Below are 18,775 nucleotides of genomic sequence, written 5' to 3'. Positions count from 1 at the left end.
TCAAGTCTATGCCAATTTGTGAGCTGTCTCCCACGACTCTCCTCTGACAAATATGAAGAATCTGTAGGTATGTTCCTCAGCAAACACTAAGGAATGATCATTCTAGAACCACAGATGTAAACAGACTTCATAACCTCAGATCTAGAGAGTAGAGATTTAGATGATAGACGTGAAAAGTACTGGCTAGTCAGGTGTAGTGGTGCACGTCTGCAATCTCAGCTATCTGGGAGGCCTCAGCCTCTGAGGCAGAGGATCACAAGTTCCAGGCCAGCCTAAGCAAATTAGCAAAACCCTGTGCCAAAAACCAAACACATTTTTAAAAGGGCTAGGGATATAGTTCAGCGGTAGAGTGCCCTAGGGTTCAATCCCCAGAACTTCAAAAAAAGGGAGATTGGTTGCTCTGCTCTCTTCCTATTCCAAGTCCAGCAGGACTCTAAGTCCTGATGTAGATTCTGCTTAATACTCCTCATATTTGACCACTTTTGTTCTTGTTGCCACCAACCGGGTTCAGGCTCTAATACTCTTGTAACCACTGACTTCTAAAAGATACTCTCACACAGACAGAACTGTTTTCTCTATATAGCTCTGATCATGTTAATATTATGCTTGGTAAACCTTCCCTATTGTCTGTAAACTATTCAAATTTCTTAGCCTGGTATCTTGGGGTCCAACCTGTCCTAATCTATCACTTGGTTGGACAGACACTCAAGTGTGTCCATCTAAACTCACTGCAGGCATTCACTCCTCTCCTCCTGGGCTTATTCTATCCTTGATGGTGACCCCATCTTTAGAATTTCCTTTGACTCATCTAGTTCTTTTCTTCAAAGACCAAGTCTCATTCTACTTCTTCCACAAGCCTTTTCTACAACAACACCATGGCTACTTCTTAACTTTTCCAGAAGAAATCTATACTACTCATTGATAACTCAGCATATACACCCTTGTATTGGAATAGACATCTGTGGTTACAGTCAGTCTCCCGGCTAGATTATAAATGTTTCCAGAGCAGGAGCTGTGTCTAACCATGTGTACACAGAGCAGTCCAATGTTCACTTCTGTTGATATGCTTTGCCTCACTCAGTACCTACAAGTTAAAGATTTTTTTGAAGGTTTTCTTTGTGTGTGTGATTTGCTATTTGTAAATACAGCATGATTCAGAAGCAAAAACTATTTCCTGAGGTCTGGAGATGTAGCTCAGAGGTAGAGCACTTGCCTAGCATCGATGTGCCCTGAATTCAATCCCTAGTACCACAAAGAAAAAAAAAAAATTTCCTGGAAACCCAACTAAACATATATCCATTGGTCCTGAGTATTTATTAAGTGCCCACCCAGCACAGTGGGAGATAAAAGGCTGTCATATAAGAGCAGTGGACTTGATTACTGAGCAGGGGAGATAGAGCCAGAGTCAGAGGATACCAATGGGCAGTATATCTATTTAGTAAAAGGAGGGTTTTAAAAGATGGCCAGATCACAGAAAATAGAAACAATTATGACTGTTGAATATGACATACTTAGTCTTTGAAATTTACCTAGGAAGCAAGTTTTGCACAGATCCATGTCACTGCACTGTAGACACCGGTAGCGATGCCAGGGAGCAATCTCATCACACCCATCACAAGAGATGTCCACATTTAACAGGTCACAGTAGCGAGCAATAAACATGTGCATCTGTAAGGTGAAATAAACACAATTAACCATGAGACTTTCTAATGTGGCCACTATTCATTAACCAAGTCATTCATTCAATAGGTACTCAAGATGACCCAGGCATTATACTAGGTGCTAGGATTTGAAGCTGAATAAACTAAGTGTCTAGTTGGGAAATCCTTTAAGCAAGCAGATGATGATCATCTGGGTGTGATATGTGCTTTCACATACAAATTTGGGAGGCTTACAGGACATAGAGGATGGCTATCAATGGGTATTAGGAGGGTCAAGGAAGGTTTTCCAAAGGAGATAAATTCCTCAGTTGAGACCTGAGGAAGAAAGACGTACTGCTGGGAGGGGGTAAATGTGGTTAGACATATCAGATAAAAGTAAAAGATATAGAAAGTTCTACAGGAAGCAAAAGACGGCAAGACAAGGGTTTATGAAATTGGCAATAACTCTTTATGTAGAATATAGAGAAGGCGGGGGAATAACCAGATAAAGTTGAAAGGGTTAAACCACAAGGAACTTGAATGCTAGCCTAAGGAGCTATTGACTGTTTTTAAGTAGGAGAGTAATGGAATTAGATTTGAATGTTCTGAAAGTTCCCCTGATCGCTGAGTAAAACAAGGGATTGAAGAGGGCAAGACGAAAGCCAGGGAAAATGATGACAACAGAAGTTGTTCAAATGAACAGGTAATATGGCCTGGAACTGAGCAAGAAGTTGGGTAGGGAAAGGTGAGCAGACTTGAGAGGTATTCAAGAGGCAGAAATGAGGAACTTTGGTGACTGACTTGATGTGGGGTTCAGTAAAAGGGAACGGCCAAGAATAGCATCCAAATATTTAGTTTGGGTTTTTGGCTGGACATTGGTAGTGTTCACAGACACAGGAAACACTGCAAAAGGTGCATGTTTTTTTAAGTGTTAAGAAATAAACTTTTGGCCAAATTATATTGTTATATTTTGTGCCTACACCAATATATAACAACAAATCCCATCAATAGGTACAACTACAATGCACCAACAACAAAAAAAATGAGGAAATTAAAAAAAAAAAACTTTAGGGAGATAGTAAAGGCACTGTTTCATAAGCAAGCAGATTGTTTACTGGAAATATTTGGAGGCTATAGTACAGTTTATCTTTAGGGCCTAGAAATGAAGGAACTAAATATGTAAGTCACATATAGTAGTAGATATATAGTAGCAGAGGAAATATGCCCATCACTTGAGAAATACAGAATGGCTCCAAATAAGGTATTAACATAAAAGAGAGAAAAAGTAACAAGGCCCAATTGTGGGCCCAGAGAAAAATTCCAAGCACCTCAGAAGTGCCACATGAGCAAAGTGGTCGGCGTAAGTAGGCACTCAAGCATAAAATACGAATGACCCTGAGGCAGCAGAAGCCTGGCACCTGTGGTAGCAACAAAGTTAACACCTAATGTGGAGATGGATGGATAGGCCACCTGAGCCAGGTGCCTTACTCATCTGCATCATGCAGCTCTGACTGCAGTATACAGATGGCTGCTTCCTCACTCATCAGACAACCCTCCCTGGTGCTTGCCTCCAAGAAGAAAATATGCTGCCCAAGGACACAAGAACCCAGGTCCTGTAACAATTCTATTTCTCACTGTAAATTAACGAATTGATACCTAACACAGTACACCAGCCTTGTAAAACACTCTTTTTTGAGTCTAGTTCTGTGGGAGGGAGCCACTGACAGTCACATCAGCATGCAGAGCCTCTCAGGTTAATACCAGATGTGAAGGTCCAGAATGCCCTCTCAGGAGAAAGCCTGCCAGCAGGCCCAAAGCACACCCTCCTCTCCAAACTCCAGATCACTCTAATTGGGAGGTCTTACTTTCCTCTGCTTCTCTGGATCCTCCTGGGCTATTTTTTCATACCAGGCCTCAAACATGCCATCCTGACACTCATCCATCCACTCTGAGTTCTGCTTGGCATCAGCAAGCTCATCTTCTTCACTCCACTGGCTAAAAGAAGGGCAAAAAGAGAAAAAAAAAACATAAAAAAACAAACAACAACAACAACAACAAAAAAAAAAACTGAGATGAGGGGAGAGAGAGGAAGGGAGGAGAGAAGAAGAAGAGGGAGCATGCATCTCTGGATATCCAAGGAAAGCGCTAGTTAGCAGACTCCATGACCTATGGGTCTAATAGACTGGGCAATTTTAAACATTTTAAGAGAAAAGTCAATTACTTTTAAAAACTGCAGGGTTTGTCTACTATTTGCTAGATATATGCTAATAAAAATGGAGAAGCCCCTTTCAGAGTAGATTACCCTGGGTGAGGTGAACCAACCATGTGCCAGGCTCTTGGGCCAAAACAGTGATTTAAAAAAAAAAAAAGTTCTATATGGACATGCTTAGAACATCCTAGTGGAATCAGCACAAAAAGGGAGTCAGGACATATGACTTCAGCTCCACCACTAGCTGCTACAAGGCCTTGATACATTAGAGTAGGCCCTCTGTATCTGTGGATTCTATAGCCCAGAGTTCCATGTTCCTAGATTCAACCATCATTGAATCAAAAATTAGAAAAAAAAATTGTGTCTGTTCTGAATCAATTTTTTTTCTTGTCATTATTCCCTAAACAATGTGTAACATTGTGTAACAATGTATAAATAGCTATAGCAATGTAATAGCTATTTAACTTAATAGCTATTTAAGTATCATTTATATTATGTTGGATATTTTTTTAAAGTATTTATTTTATTAGCATTAATTCACTTTTTACTTTTTTTTAAAATTTATTTTTAATGTTTATTTTTTAGTTCTCGGCAGTCACAACATCTTTGTTTGTATGTGGTGCTGAGGATCGAACCCGGGTCGCACGCATGCCAGGCGAGCACGCTACCGCTTGAGCCACATCCCCAGCCCTGTTGGATATTATAAGTAATAATTTGAAGTATATGGGAGGATGTGGGTAGTTAATATTTTATATAAGGGACTTGGGTATCTGCAGATTTTGTTATTGGTGAGGGGGTCCTGGAACCAATCTCTTAAGAATACTGAGGAAGACTGTATTTTGCCCTTGTCCTGTCTCCTCATTTTAAATAAAGGATTTCAGGTAGATAATCTCATGGGCAGGTTCCTTTTAGATTCAAAACTATAAATTTCCATCATTTCAGTTTTCAGTTTGTTTTAGCAACAAGTATTTTAAACACAAAATGATTTGCTTGATAGCAAATACAAAATGTTCCAACCAACAAATAAATATACATTTATTCACGTATCCCACCAAAATGATTTTAGGTCTGCTCTTCATAGCTTTGGGCTAGTGCCAGGAAGGATTGGTGTGAGGGGTGTGACCTACCCCTAAAGACTGTATCATGTAGATGCAGACAAAGCTTGAAACAATGGCAGACTGACAGAAGATGAAACTGCATGTTGATGCCCACCCAGCGTTGTGTTCCCTCTCTCTGCCCTCATTGCTCTCTGGCAGCAGATCAAGGCTAAAGTCAAACAAGAAGACAGTTTTAATTGTGTCTTCTTTTCTCAGAATATCTCTCCTGAGAGTAAAAATTGCCTCACTGATTTATTTCTTCCTCATTCTCCCCTCTTGAAGCCTGCTCCCCCCGACTCTATTTTCTTCTTTCTTTCCACACAACCAAGTAGATAATGGTTAGTGTACCTGGACTTTGAAGAGACATTTGTCAAAAATGGAATGAAAAAAAAAAAAAACTCGTAAATTATTTTTTCTTATAAGGTAAGTCCTTATATTTATTAGAATATAGTGGCTAATACCACACATAAGTGTTAAAGAAAAAAAAAAAAAAAGGAAAGAATTCTCCAATTCAACAAGCTATATTAGGATCTCCAAAAAAAAACAAATCCTCATTTTCTGAGTTCACAATACCACTGCTGCCAATTTACAAAGCATCACTAAGTATCAGATATCATTTGAATTCAGAAATAAAACATATTTATTCCTCATGACCAGCCTCAGAGGCTGATTGTGTTATCATCTTATCTCTAAAGATGAGGAAACTGAGGCACAGAGGGATTAAATAACTTGCCCACAGTCACCCAGCCAGTGAGTGGCAAAGCCAGGATCTATATTACACAGACTCTTGCTCTGGAGCCCATGCCCTTCACCCTTATGCTATGATCCCTGTATCTTATCATCTACTTTAGGAATTGTGGAGTATAGGACTGTGTTCTTACCTGATCACACTGTCATGGACACTTATATTTTCCTGTGACATTTTCATGAGGAGATCTGGTAACTGAATGTCAACGAAGAAGGCAAGGTCACTGGGTTCCCAGCCCATATCCAACAGATGAAGCAGGGCTGTCTGAACACAGGATAAGGCAGGCAGCAGGGATCTAAGGAGGCCACAGAAGTGACAGTTACCAGAGCTGTCCATAACCAATATAGACAACAGGGGCAATGCAAGTCAGTATCTGATCTGTAATAGGAAAGCAGAAACACTCATATTCCATACAAACATCTTCCAAAGATTAAGCAAAAGAAGCCTGAAAGGTGTAAGGTAAGTTCTCCATTCTGGTAGGACTACCACAGGGTCTTCTTTACAGTAGAGGCTGAGCAGTAAAGGTCAGCAAATTGGGCCACCCCAAACTAGCTACAGTTATGCAATTTAGATTTACAGAAGAGACATATGACTTAAGGTTTATATCTAAACCACTTAGTAAGGAGGATACTGAAAAATAGTTTTATACTCAAGTTTTAAAACTACAAATAATACATCAAAAACTAAAAATAATAGGTTATAAAACTCCTAGATAAAACAAAACTCATACTTAATGTACATATCAAATAGAAAAAAGACTAGCAAAAAATATACTAATAAATTAACATTAATGAATAGCTCTAAATTATAAGATTAGAGGCTATTTTTATCTTATCCTTTCTTTTCAACTTATTTTCAACTTTGCAGAAAAAATGCATTTTTTTCCTCTAGAAGTTAAAAAGTCATCCAGTACCTGTCATTTATGCTATTAAATCCTTTAATTGCTTTGACCAAAAACATAACAAGTTGATAGTAAGTATCTCGAATTTCTTTGTGTAGATCAGCACCACAGCCTTCCAAGTGTCCAAAGTAACTAGAAAGAAAGGAAACCATGGACTTAATTGCCAAGACAGCTTTTATTTAATAATCCTTATTCCTTACATGAAAGAGCCCAGAAGCAGTAAGCTGAACAAAGTGTGCTGAAACTTAAATGATAACAGGAGTAATAATTTTAGAAAGTAATGGAGAAAACATCAAGTGAGTCAAATTGACCAGGTCAAGAGCTACCTGACAGAAGTTTGGAGATGATTAACTATTCATCTTTCTTTTATTTTATTAATAAAAAAAACCATGCCTCCCCCGACTCCTTGAGTGCCAGATATTTTGTTAAGTATTTTTCACAAATTATCTCATTTAATCATCTCCACATAATCATGCCCACCCCTTTGCCTCCCTTGACGACTTTAGTACTAAGGTCACTGGCTTTTCTACCTTCATCCTTTTTACCTTAGTGACTTCAACATCCCTAGGAGTGATGCCACTATTCCTTTTTCTCTCAAACTCTCTGCCACCTTCATTGCCAAGGATCTTCTCTTCCATGCCCTTAGCCATCCCAAGTTGATGGTCATTTCCTTGACACTGTCATCAAATGATGGCTGACTTCAGAGCATGCAACTCTGCCTACAACCTCTCATCCTGCTGTCTTACTGTGGACTCTCACACAATCTCTTCTTCAATTCCAAATGAGCCCTGGCCCATGCCAACTCTCTGGCTTCCTTCTACTTCTATCTGCTTGCTGAGAAATTTTATACTTGTATCAAAACTGCTGTATGTAGCTAGGTCACATAAACAAGTGGACCAGTGTCACTTTAAATTCATGACTATAATTCTCAAATAAGCACTTAGAAATATTATAAGGCAGTCTCATAGACTGATTTTTTTCAATTTTCATATCATCTAGAACCTTCTTGCTTCTCCTTAAACAGCCTTCTCAACCCTCCATTTTTTGATGACTATCCTCACATTTTACTTAAAAAAAAAACATAAGTGATCAAAGGAAATCCCTCATCTTTGTACCACCCAATTTAGCAACCAACTTGCATCTGCACTGAACTGTCTGTCTATCCTGTTTCTTTCTGCTATCACAAAGCTACCCTGATTCTGTGCAAAGCCAAATTCAACTCCACAGCTGCTACTGCACACTATCCCTACTTCCCCTACATTGGCTTCCCCTCCTGCTGATTCATTCCCATCAATAATCAAAAACATTCTAACACTTCAGTGGCAAAGCTGGGGGTGTAGCTCATGGTAGAGCATGTGCTCAATCCCCAGAACCACGAAAAATCAAAACAAAACAAAATCCTTAGTTGTCCCACATCCCCCCTTCTCTGCTCCCTTCTAAGTTCAAAATTTTTGAACTAATTGTCTTTAGTCTGTTTTTGCCTCTTATCACCCCCATTTTCTTTCAATCCAGTCCAACTGGGCTTTCAGCCCCCTGGGTCCACCAGGATTTTTGCCAAATACAGTGTGTTTTTATCTCACTTCTTGCACCAGCATTTGACACAGCTGACCATTCTTTCTTTTCTTTTTTTTTAATGTCAATGGACCTTTATTTTTTAAATTTATTTATTTAAATGCAGTGCTGAGAATCAAACCCAGTGCCTCAACACATGCCAGGCAAGAGCTCTACCACTAAGCTACAACCCCAGCCCTACAGTTGACCATTCTTGTCTTTGGAGAGACATTCTTCTCTTGGCATCTATGGCACCACCATCCCTAAGTTTCTAATATATCTCAAGGGCCCTTTTGATAACATAAGCTGCCTCCTCTTCCTCTGTTTGATTTCTAAATAAAGATTCCTAAATAAAGGCTCAATCCTGGGCTCCTTATTGTCTATCTCTGCACTCTTTCTAGGTCTCATCTGGTCTCATGATTTTAAAAACCATCTATATGCGGATGACAATTGAATTCTATCCCTCATCCTGACTTTTTTCCAGGACTTCTGACTCTAATCTCGGTCTTCCTGATATCATCTGGATATCAAAGAAGTGGTTCAAACAACATGGTCAAAACAAAACTTTTTATTCTTGTCCTATCCATTTCTTTCATATTCTCTTCCTCTGTAAAATACATCACCATGCACCTGATTGCTCCGGGAGAAATCCTAAGAGTTTCTTTTCCTGTGATTCCTACCTTTCATTCACCCTTTCTGTCTAACCTACAGATAAGTCTGACAATTCCACCTCCAAAATCTATCCTGAAGGTCATTCTTTTTCTCTATTTCTAGCAGCACTCCATAGTTCAAACCATCACCATTCCTTGTCTGCTTAGGACACAATAGTGTCCTATAATAACTACTATATCCTAATTGCTTTTCTTATTTCCACTCTTTTCACACAGTGGCTAGAGGTATCTTTTATAAATCAAAGTGTGCTTCTCCTGGGCTTCAAAATCTTCAATGGTTTTTTCCATCTACAACTCAGTATAAAATTCACACATCTTGGTGTGATCAGAGTCCTGCCTAACTTTCTGACCTTGCCTTACACCATTTCTCCTTTCACTCAGCCATGCTGTTCTGTGGATTAATTCCTAGAACCTTTGTACTGTTTCTTCTATATCTTTCTCCTGACCTCAGCTGGTCAATCATCTTTTGGTTTACATGTCGTCTCCTCAGTCTGCTTTAACCTGACTACCCAAAGTGCGTAACTCTGTATTAAATCACCACATAGCAATATCACTATCTGATTCTTTATTTTTTTTCCAATCCTCCTGGTCCTGGGGATTGAACTCAGGGCCTCACACATGCTAAGAAAATGCTCTACCACTGAACTATATTCCCAGATCATTCTATTATTATTATTATTTTGGTACCAGGGATTGAACCCAGGGGCGCTTAACCACAGAGCTACACCTCCAGCCTTTTTTAATATATTTAAAAAAAATTTTTTTAAAGATTTTTAAAATATGGACACAATACCTTTATTTATTTTTATGTGGTGCTGAGGATCGAACGCAGCACCTTGCATGTGCTAGGCGAGCCCTCTACCGCTGAGCCACAATCCCAGCCCCCCTTTTTTTAAAAAAATTTTTAATATTTATTTTTTAGTCGTAGTTGAAGACAATACCTTTATTTTATTTATTTATTTTTATGTGGTGCTGAGGATTGAATCCAGGGCCTCACACGTGCTAGGTGAGCATTCTACCGCTAAGCCACAACCCCAGTCCTCTTTTTTATATTTTATTTAGAAACAGAGTTTTATTGAGTTGCTTAGGGCCTCGCTAAGTTGCTTAGGCTGGCTGGAACTTGTGATCCTTCTGCCTCAGCCTCCCATGCTGCTTGGATTACAGGCGTGCACCACTGCACCTTGCTCTTTTATTTTATTTTGAGAAAGAGACTCTTGTGAAGTTGCTCAAGCTGGCATCAAACTTATAATCCTTCTGTTTCAGACTCTCGAGTAGCTGGGATTACAGGTGAGTGCCACTATACCTGGCATTATATATATACATATATATTTAGTTATAATTGGACACAATACCTTAATTTTATTTATTGTTTTTATGTGGTGCTAAGGATCGAACCCAGTGCCTTGCACATGCTAGGTGAGCACTCTACTGCTGAACCACAATCCCAGCACCCCCGGCATGATATTTATTTATTTATTTATTTATTTTTAAATGCTCTCTCTTGCTCTTTAGTAGAGAATAAGCTCCATTAGAACCTTGTCTGCCTTGCTCATTATTATATACAATGCTTAGAGGGGTAGACATTCAAAAAATTATTTATCAAGCAAAGGTTAGAACCACCTTGAGAGATAGGTTAATATCATTACTGTAAATGAGCATTACATTTAGCTCAAAGCTGCCAGGGGCTGAATGACAGTATGGATACACAAGGAATACAATTCTGACTCTCTAATAAAATAAAGGTGGTATGTCATCAGGAAGATTGAACATGTTCCTGGTACTTTCTAAAATGATATAACCCATTTTTCCTTAGAATGAGAAAATAAATTCAGCAAAAATATAACTTAAGACTCCTAAATAGAAATGACAGTTATTCATTAGAGAAGACAATTAGGACTTCTTTACAATGACCTCTGCTTGGTCTCCTTGCAGACTCAGCATTTGTACTTACTTGGTAAAATCTTTCTGACAGGTCAGGAGTTCCAACAGGAAAAGTATATATGGTGGATGGAAGCAGTGAGGCTGCCCAAGAGATTCTGTACAGTACTGAATTATCCTCAGGACTTCCAGGATGCTCTGGGCTTGGGCTTTCCTCAAGGAAAGAACCTTTACAACACTAGAGAAAGAATTCAAGTCAGGAATGCCCAGAAAACTCCTGAATTGTGGTGGAAAGAAAATGTATCCTCCACCCAAGTTCTGAAGCCATATGAATGAAAAGGAGAGACTATTGTGAGGATTAGAAATAACATGCATGAACAGTATCAATATCTGTTTGCTATGTTAGGTCATCACTCAGCATTACAAATTAGTTCACATTAACTGCAGAAACCCAACAACTCTTTTTTTTTTAGTACCAAGGATTAAACTCCGGGGCACTCAACCACTGAGTCATATCTCCAGCCCTATTTTGTACTTTATTTAGAGACAGGGTCTCACTGAGTTGCTTAGAGTGTCACCATTGCTGAGGCTGGCTTTTGAACTTGTGATCCTCCTGCCTCAGCCTTCTGAATAGCTGGAATTACAGGTGAGCGCCACCATGCTCAGCCCAACAATTTACTTTTTAAAATTAAATAATTCAAAAGGAACTCTAACGTCTTTACTTCCAGAAGAGACAAAGCTTTCATTCTTAGCATAAGAAATTCCTCACTAACTTCAAACCCATCATACTTTCAAAGAGGTAGGTCTATGGCAAGTAATTTTGTCAGAAAACATTAAATTCTAAATTTCCCCCAGGGTTAAAATAAGACAAAATTTTGGGCTGGGGATGTGGCTCAAGCGGTAGCGTGCTCGCCTGGCATGCATGCAGCCCGGGTTCGATCCTCAGTACCACATACAAACAAAGATGTTGTGTCCACCGAAAACTAAAAAATATTAAAAATAATAAAAAAAATACAGATCAGTTTAAAAAAAAAGACAAAATTTTAAGTGGCAGCTACCAAAAGAAATGCTTCGTCTTTTTTTTTTTTTTTTAAATCCTAATGATACATTGCTGAGCTACATTTTACAAATAGTATAATGTCCAAGTTTTAAGTGAAAAAAAAATACTCATAAGGAAAAAAATTAAAAATTTTTCTTGAATATTCAAAATAAGACTTGGTTTATCCTAAATATTATCTGTTCTTTTTAACATGAACTTTAAGCCTTTGACTATACTGGGTACCTGTGTCTTGAAAAGACAGAATACTAGGAAGGAATGACTGGCTCACCTCTCATGACAGATTGACTGATCTTTAATGAAGTCCATGACATCCTTTAAAACTGGGTATTTCTCTTTCACTGTGGGCACTGGTCTGGCCTCCTCCATGGATCTGAAGGAGAGCAGCCGGAGTCGCCCTCGAGTGAAGGGGGGCCGCCGGGTAGGTGTGGAAGGTGATGAGGGCTCTTCAGCTGTAGAAGGTTCTGCAGTGGGAGGGCCACTGCTGGGTGGCAACTTTGGTGGGATCTCCAAGCCAGGACTCTTGTCTCCTACAGTTGGGGCTGCTGTTTCAGTGGGTGACGCTGAGGCTTGGAAATGCTCTTCGACCACAGAGCTTGTCCTCTGGCGCCTGTCAAGTGGCTGGAGATGATCAGTTTCATCAGCAGTCACCACCTTATCACTGCTTTCTTTTGAACTTTTAGCCATGGGCAAAAATTTTAGTAACAGAAGACTTTTCTGAATACACTCTTTTGCTAAATGAAACAAACAAAACAAGAATGGTAATGAACAAAAAATTAAAATTAAATATATTGCCTACTTTCAGAGAGAAAATAATCTATTTAAACTTTCTGATGTAGGGCAAGAAATACCTTCGTTAATACTGTGATATATACATGTACTGATGGAATAGAAACAAATTTTATCTCCCTATATAAAACCAAGATCTTTCCAGGACTATGCTGAAATAGTTTCATGGTGAACATTTCAAACAAATAGATAACAGTGTAAGAACCTCTCAATATACCTATTATCCAGCTTTAGTAATTATTAACTCATAGCCAATCTTGTTTCCCCCACCCCCACTGGCTCCCATTCCCTGAATTATTTCCATGTACATCCTAGGGATCAGACTTTTTCACCTGTAAAAACTTCAGCATATTTGTTTTGTGCATATACAGTACTAGGGGTGGAACTCAGGGCCCTGCATGCTAGGCAATGTTTCATTTTCATACAGGGTCTCACAAAGTTGCTGAGGTTGACAAGGCAAGTAACCAGAAAGATGTTCCACTTTAGAGCATGCCAATAAATAATTATTCCTCTCTGGCATTTTCTCCATTAGTGACAAGTATTAGGAAACAACATTTAGCAACTTTATTACTTTTCTTTGGTCTACGTGGCCTCAACTAGCATAACCCAAAGGTAGGGTGCTGGTTCTCAAAGTTCTGAAAAGAAAACTGAAGGTCGGATGATGACAGCTGGCGGTGGCATACTCACCCAGGCTCTCTGGATTTGCCTCAGTCGCTTCCAAACTGTGTTTTTCTTCTGCCTCGCTCCCCAGGCTCATCAGGGACTTCTGCTTCATCTCTAACTGGGGAGAGGATTTGAGTCACATAATTAAGCTGTCCAGACAGGGTTTCAAGGGCAGTTACCCTGAAGTACTTCAAAGGCAAATAGCATTGAAGAGCACAGAGGACTTTATAGCTGTTATTCAGCTGCTTAGGACACAGGGCTGAGCTGTTATTGTATGTTCTGAAAGTCTTCCAGGCTTTGAAATTGTCTAAAGGTATATCTGCAAAACTACCTTCTTTTCAAGTATGTGTTATTTAGGAGGATTTTATATACATGACTTTATTAAAAAAAATCTAAAACATTAGTATAGGAGATGTCTATAGTTAAAGCTTACTAGTACAGACAAAGAAGCTGAGGTCTAGAGAAATTAAGAGTCAAGCTTGGACCAAAAAAATTTCATTTTTGAGATGGGCTCTCACTATATTGCCCAGGCTAACCTCAAATCCTTGGACTCAACTGATCCTCCTGCCCCAGCCTCCTGAGTAGCTGGGATTACAAGTGTATGCCACCACATCTGACTTAAGACAAAATTTGATCCATTCTATCTCGAATGAGAAGAAACCCCTAAGTGCTGCTGAGACTTCTAGGTGGAGAATGGTGATTTTAGTTATAGTCCAGGCAATGGTCACACCATGGGCCACAATGCTGAAAGCTCAGGCAGAAAGCCATGTGTGATGTATGAGGTGTCAAGGTACCAAAGAGAAGGTTGATATGTTGTCCAACTATGGACAGTCTGTTCTAGGCTAACCCAGGAGCATAACCTACAATGTGCCTTGTCAATTGCCAAATCCTTTTTACATGAATTGTCCATGGTGGCTGACTTTCCTAAATTCTTCTTTCTTTTTTAAAAAAAAAAATTTTCTTTAAAGAGAGAGATGATTTTTCAATATTTATTTTCTAGTTTTCGGCGGACACAACATCTTTGTTTGTGTGTGGTGCTGAGGATCGAACCCGGGTTGCACGCATGCCAGGCGAGCGCGCTACCGCTTGAGCCACATCCCCAGCCCAATACTTCTTTCTTTAAACTTTACTATTGCCTTGGCTTCTCTGTCAGCATACTCTTCTGAATCTCTTCCTACCATTCTGAAAACAATGCCTTTTAGTTTCTTATGACAGATTCTGTTCACTTTGGTTTCTATCTATTCAGGATATATTAGGCACTAACCAATGTTCTAGTCACTGTGTATTCTGTCCAAGGCTGTCTGTTCCTAGATAAATTCATATTTAAAAACAAAACAAAATAAAGAACTTATTACAAATTATTTAAAGTTTTCTTTATCTCTGCCTTGACATTTCTGTGAAGCATCATCCATTTAGGTTCTTTAATCAACTGTCCAGGTAGATGTCTTAGATAACCTAGACGTTTTTACACAACAGGTTCTAAACTGAACTTACCTCCTCACTCTCAGATCTAAGACTAATGCTTGGTCAACACTTCTATCACCCACCAAATCACCACCAGAAACCTGGGACTACTCTAAATTCCTTCTTCCTGTTCACCACTCACATCAATCACAAAGCCCTGTGGATTTTATCTCCTCAGTTGCAAAAGCCATCCTCATCTAATTACTGCAATTAAGTCTTCTGCTTTCAATTTCATTATCTATCCTCTACTCAAAGATTTTTTTTCTCAATTAAAACATAATATTTAAGATGCATGCAAATATGTAAGGAATAATAACACTAATATATAGGTATTCATCTCCATGCCTAAGAAATAAAAACAATTTAGTGTTTATCTTTTTTATGAATTTATAAAAAGTTTTAACTACATACTTATAGGTGTAACACACAGATTTGGTTTGAATTAGGATCTTACAAGGATTTCCACACTTCTGCATTCTTTTGCAATTTGCTTTTTTGTTCATCAAGTCTGTAAGAGTTATCCATGGTGATACATGTGGCTCTTTTCATTCACTTTCATTGTAATATAATATTACATCATTATATAATATTATAACGTAGTATTTTGTAATAATATAATATTCAGTATATCTTGTCACTTTTTCCTACTGATGGACAGCTGGTTCTTCCATGTTACTGCTGTCACACAATGCTACAGAACCATTTTTCTAAGATGCAGACCCGAGGCCTCTCCCCTGCCTAAAACTGTCAATGGATGCTGAGTATATAAAGCAATCCTTTTCCTTCTGGTCTAAGAAGATCTATGGAGTAGCCTCTAGGGTTACTAAAAGATGTAAAGAGGGCTCAATTAAACCCCATTTACTCAATATTATCAACAATCACCAAATTACATTTCTTTTCTTCCCTCCACATTTTTTATTGGTGCATTATTGTTGTACGTAGGGGCGGGATTTGTTGTTAAATATTAGCATATGTATACAATATAACAATATAATTTGGCCAATATCCTGCCCTGTAAATTATGATTACAAGGGTTCTAAATTATTTTATTTATATTCATATAGCCGAACTTTAGTTTAAAAAAATTCCTCATATTATATTCTTGAGAAGAGGCCTACTTACTTATTGCCATGATATCATGGTAGGAAAACCTAAAATATATCAAAAGCTCATGGGAAGGAAAATCTTACCATCCATATTCGAATCCCATCCGCCAAAGAATACACCTGTGCAAACTCTTCACTCAGGGCTATCTTGCCCCGGCTGTTTACTAGGGAGAGGAGGAGAGACAAAGTGATTACACTCAGTTTACTCAATTCACTACTGTAGCTTTAAGCACAAAATATTTTCTGAACCTTTTAAAATACAGAAGAAGTCCTCCTGATACTCATGCATTAGGGGTGGTAAGAGAGACTTGAGGGGAAAAATCATCGATTAAGCCACAAATACTTGGATGGGTTCTCTGTGTTATTTCAAACTAACTTCGTTCAAACTAATAATTTTTGAAATAGAAATACTACTCAAAGTGAATAAAATATAAAAAAATACCTAAAGTAAAATCTTTAAAATATCAGGTCAGGGGAGTAATTCAGTGGTAGAGTGCTTGCTTATCATGTGCAAAGTACTGGGTTCAATCCCTAGAATCCTAAAACATTAAAAATTAAAACTGAGGAAAGCCAGTCACAACAGTGCAATTTTTTAAAGACCTAAGAGGCCTGTCCCTCTCATAAACCAAAATACAATACAACAGTCCCAGCTATTCGTGAGGAAGATCACTTGAGCCAGTGAGTTCCAAACTAGGCTAGGCATCAGTGAGACACTGTCCCAAAAATAAAAACAAAACAAAAACAGAGTAAAAAAAATAATTACGGGGCTGGGGTTGTGGTTCAGTGATAGAGCACTTGCCTAGCATGTGTGAGGCACTGGGTTTGCTCCTGAGCACCACATAAAAATAAGTGAGTAAATATATAAAGGTATTGTATCCATCTACAACTAAAAATAATAATAATAATTTAAAAAATAATTTAATTTTAAAAATTATTATTGAGATATCAATCAATCAATATATAACATGGATGGACATATACACACATAAAACACCTAGATAAAAGGTCAGTTTAATATATAGAAAAAAGTTAATAGAGGTGTTTTCTAAATAGTGAGATTGTAGTTCATAATTTTTTTTTTTCAGAAGTAGAAATTGAACCTGGAGATTGAACCCAGGGGTACTCTAACAAACAGATTCATCCCTAGTCCTCTTATGATTTATTTTCAGATCGGGTCTCACTAAGTTGCTGAGGCTGGCTTTGAATTTGAGATCCTTTTGCCGTACCCTCCCAAGTCACTAGGATTACAGGTGTGCGGCACTGTGTACAACAAGTTCATAATTATTTTAAATGTTTCTAGACTTTTTCAGTCTCTACATGAGTATTTTTTTTATAATTTGAAAAAAAAATTTTTTTAAAGACCTAAGAGGCCTGTCCCTCTCATAAACCAAAATACAATACAATAAAACAGTATGAAGCTCTCTGTTGCATCCGTGTTCAATACAATAAACATTTTATGAAGCCCTAGCATGTGCTGGGTTCTACATTAGGCACTGTGAATACAATGCTGAGAAAAAGACATGGTCACTGACCTCATGCAGTGTATGTTCAAGTTGAAAAACTCCTCTCTTTCATTTCTAACCCAATTTTTAGACAAAAAGCATTCTCAATGTAGCTCAGTTTTAAAGAACTCATGAATAGTCTTTATTATGATATCTATATCATAAAGGCAGATGCACAAAGAACTGAATGGGCCACATTCAACAAGGACAGACTAGAAACAAGCTGCATACAGCCAGCTATTTCTAGCTCCCACATTTGCTTGTGTGTTTCTCTCCTACAAACACATATGTGGAATGGAACATGGTTTGACTTCCCCCTAATAAGAAACATTCTGTTTTTCAGCTTTTAACCCACAGGCCTTTATCCATTTATTGAAAAGTCCCTCAAGTAACAAGGACTGTCCAGCTTTCTTACTGTCATTTGATCACAAAAATATATAGTTTTCTTTTTTTCCTTCAAAACCATGCAAATTCCCTTATCCCTCTCCCCATTCCTTAGTGAAGATACACTCTCCCATATGACATTTGTTTCCATACATTACTCACATTTCAATGTAGTTTTATTTAGGTGGTGGCTTTTTTAAAGGAGATGTTAAGATTTGAGAAGTAATTGAGATAGTTTCTCAATCAGGAAATAAAGTGCAATGTGAGAGCTAAAGAACTAAGCAATACATGTTGCAATGATAATATCAATTATAGTGACATGAGCAATAATCAATCACCTACTCTAAAGGAAGGAAGCATCTATTCTCACTTATTTCATCTGCATCAGAAAGAACACATATCTTGCCAAGCACCTTGGAAAAGCCTAAGCCTTATCTTTTTTTTTTTTTAATATTTAATTTTTAGTTGTAATTGGACACAATACCTATTTATTTATTTATTTCTATGTGGTGCTGGGGATCAAACCCAGAGCATTGCACATGCTAGGCAAGTGCTCTACCGCTGAGCCACAACCCCAGCTGTAAGCCTTATCTTTACATAGGATTTGCAATGCTTTTCCCTGAAAAAGTGTGAATGTAGAGAGAGTAGAGATCTTTTGTAAGGATCCTGTTAGGATGTAAGCTGCACATATGAACAATACGCAGAGATGGTGCCCTGAGGGAACTGAGGAAGAGAAATGGTGAAGGGAAGGCTGTCCACAGAGATCCCACCAGAGGCAGCCTGGTGGGATCATGCCACAGAGAAGCTGCAAGTCTAGAGAAAGAGTTAGTACCTTCATTTGCCTCCTTCTACAAGCATGTTATTAGCACAGTCAATAACTTAAATACCTGTGGCTTTAATTGGAATTTCTAGAATGTTGGAGCTAAGGAATTCTAAACCAATTTTACAGATGAGGAAACAGAGATGCAGGAAGGCTGTCTAATTAACCTGAAGCAGTGCAGCTTCTGAGTTTCAGAACCGAAACCATTAAGGTTTCTTTCTATTAAATTTCTTGGAAGTTTTCCATGAGAATTCTGGAAAAAGACAAAGTATCTGCTAATTCAGAAACTCAAGGC

The 18,775-nt window shown here is 38.3% G+C and overlaps 1 protein-coding gene across 1 annotated transcript in view; it reads right to left on the bottom strand.

The window, feature by feature from the left end:
* Nucleotides 1–18,775, bottom strand: part of Zzef1 (zinc finger ZZ-type and EF-hand domain containing 1) — a 122,349-nt gene that overhangs the window by 37,769 nt on the left and 65,805 nt on the right. Inside the window, exons 27-34 of the mRNA XM_076871594.1 lie at nucleotides 15,859–15,938; nucleotides 13,229–13,322; nucleotides 12,024–12,486; nucleotides 10,769–10,933; nucleotides 6,608–6,727; nucleotides 5,828–5,989; nucleotides 3,506–3,635; nucleotides 1,530–1,668 (exon numbers count right to left, since the gene is read on the bottom strand). Coding sequence (XP_076727709.1) covers nucleotides 1,530–1,668; nucleotides 3,506–3,635; nucleotides 5,828–5,989; nucleotides 6,608–6,727; nucleotides 10,769–10,933; nucleotides 12,024–12,486; nucleotides 13,229–13,322; nucleotides 15,859–15,938 — 1,353 coding nt within the window. The remainder of the gene's footprint in view (nucleotides 1–1,529; nucleotides 1,669–3,505; nucleotides 3,636–5,827; nucleotides 5,990–6,607; nucleotides 6,728–10,768; nucleotides 10,934–12,023; nucleotides 12,487–13,228; nucleotides 13,323–15,858; nucleotides 15,939–18,775) is intronic.

Source organism: Callospermophilus lateralis, chromosome 11, assembly GCF_048772815.1.
Source record: "Callospermophilus lateralis isolate mCalLat2 chromosome 11, mCalLat2.hap1, whole genome shotgun sequence".
In the NCBI taxonomy this organism is placed as follows: Eukaryota; Metazoa; Chordata; class Mammalia; order Rodentia; family Sciuridae; genus Callospermophilus; species Callospermophilus lateralis.
The sequence above is the reverse complement of the archived record's forward strand: the minus strand, read 5'-3'. Positions and strand labels throughout refer to the sequence as shown.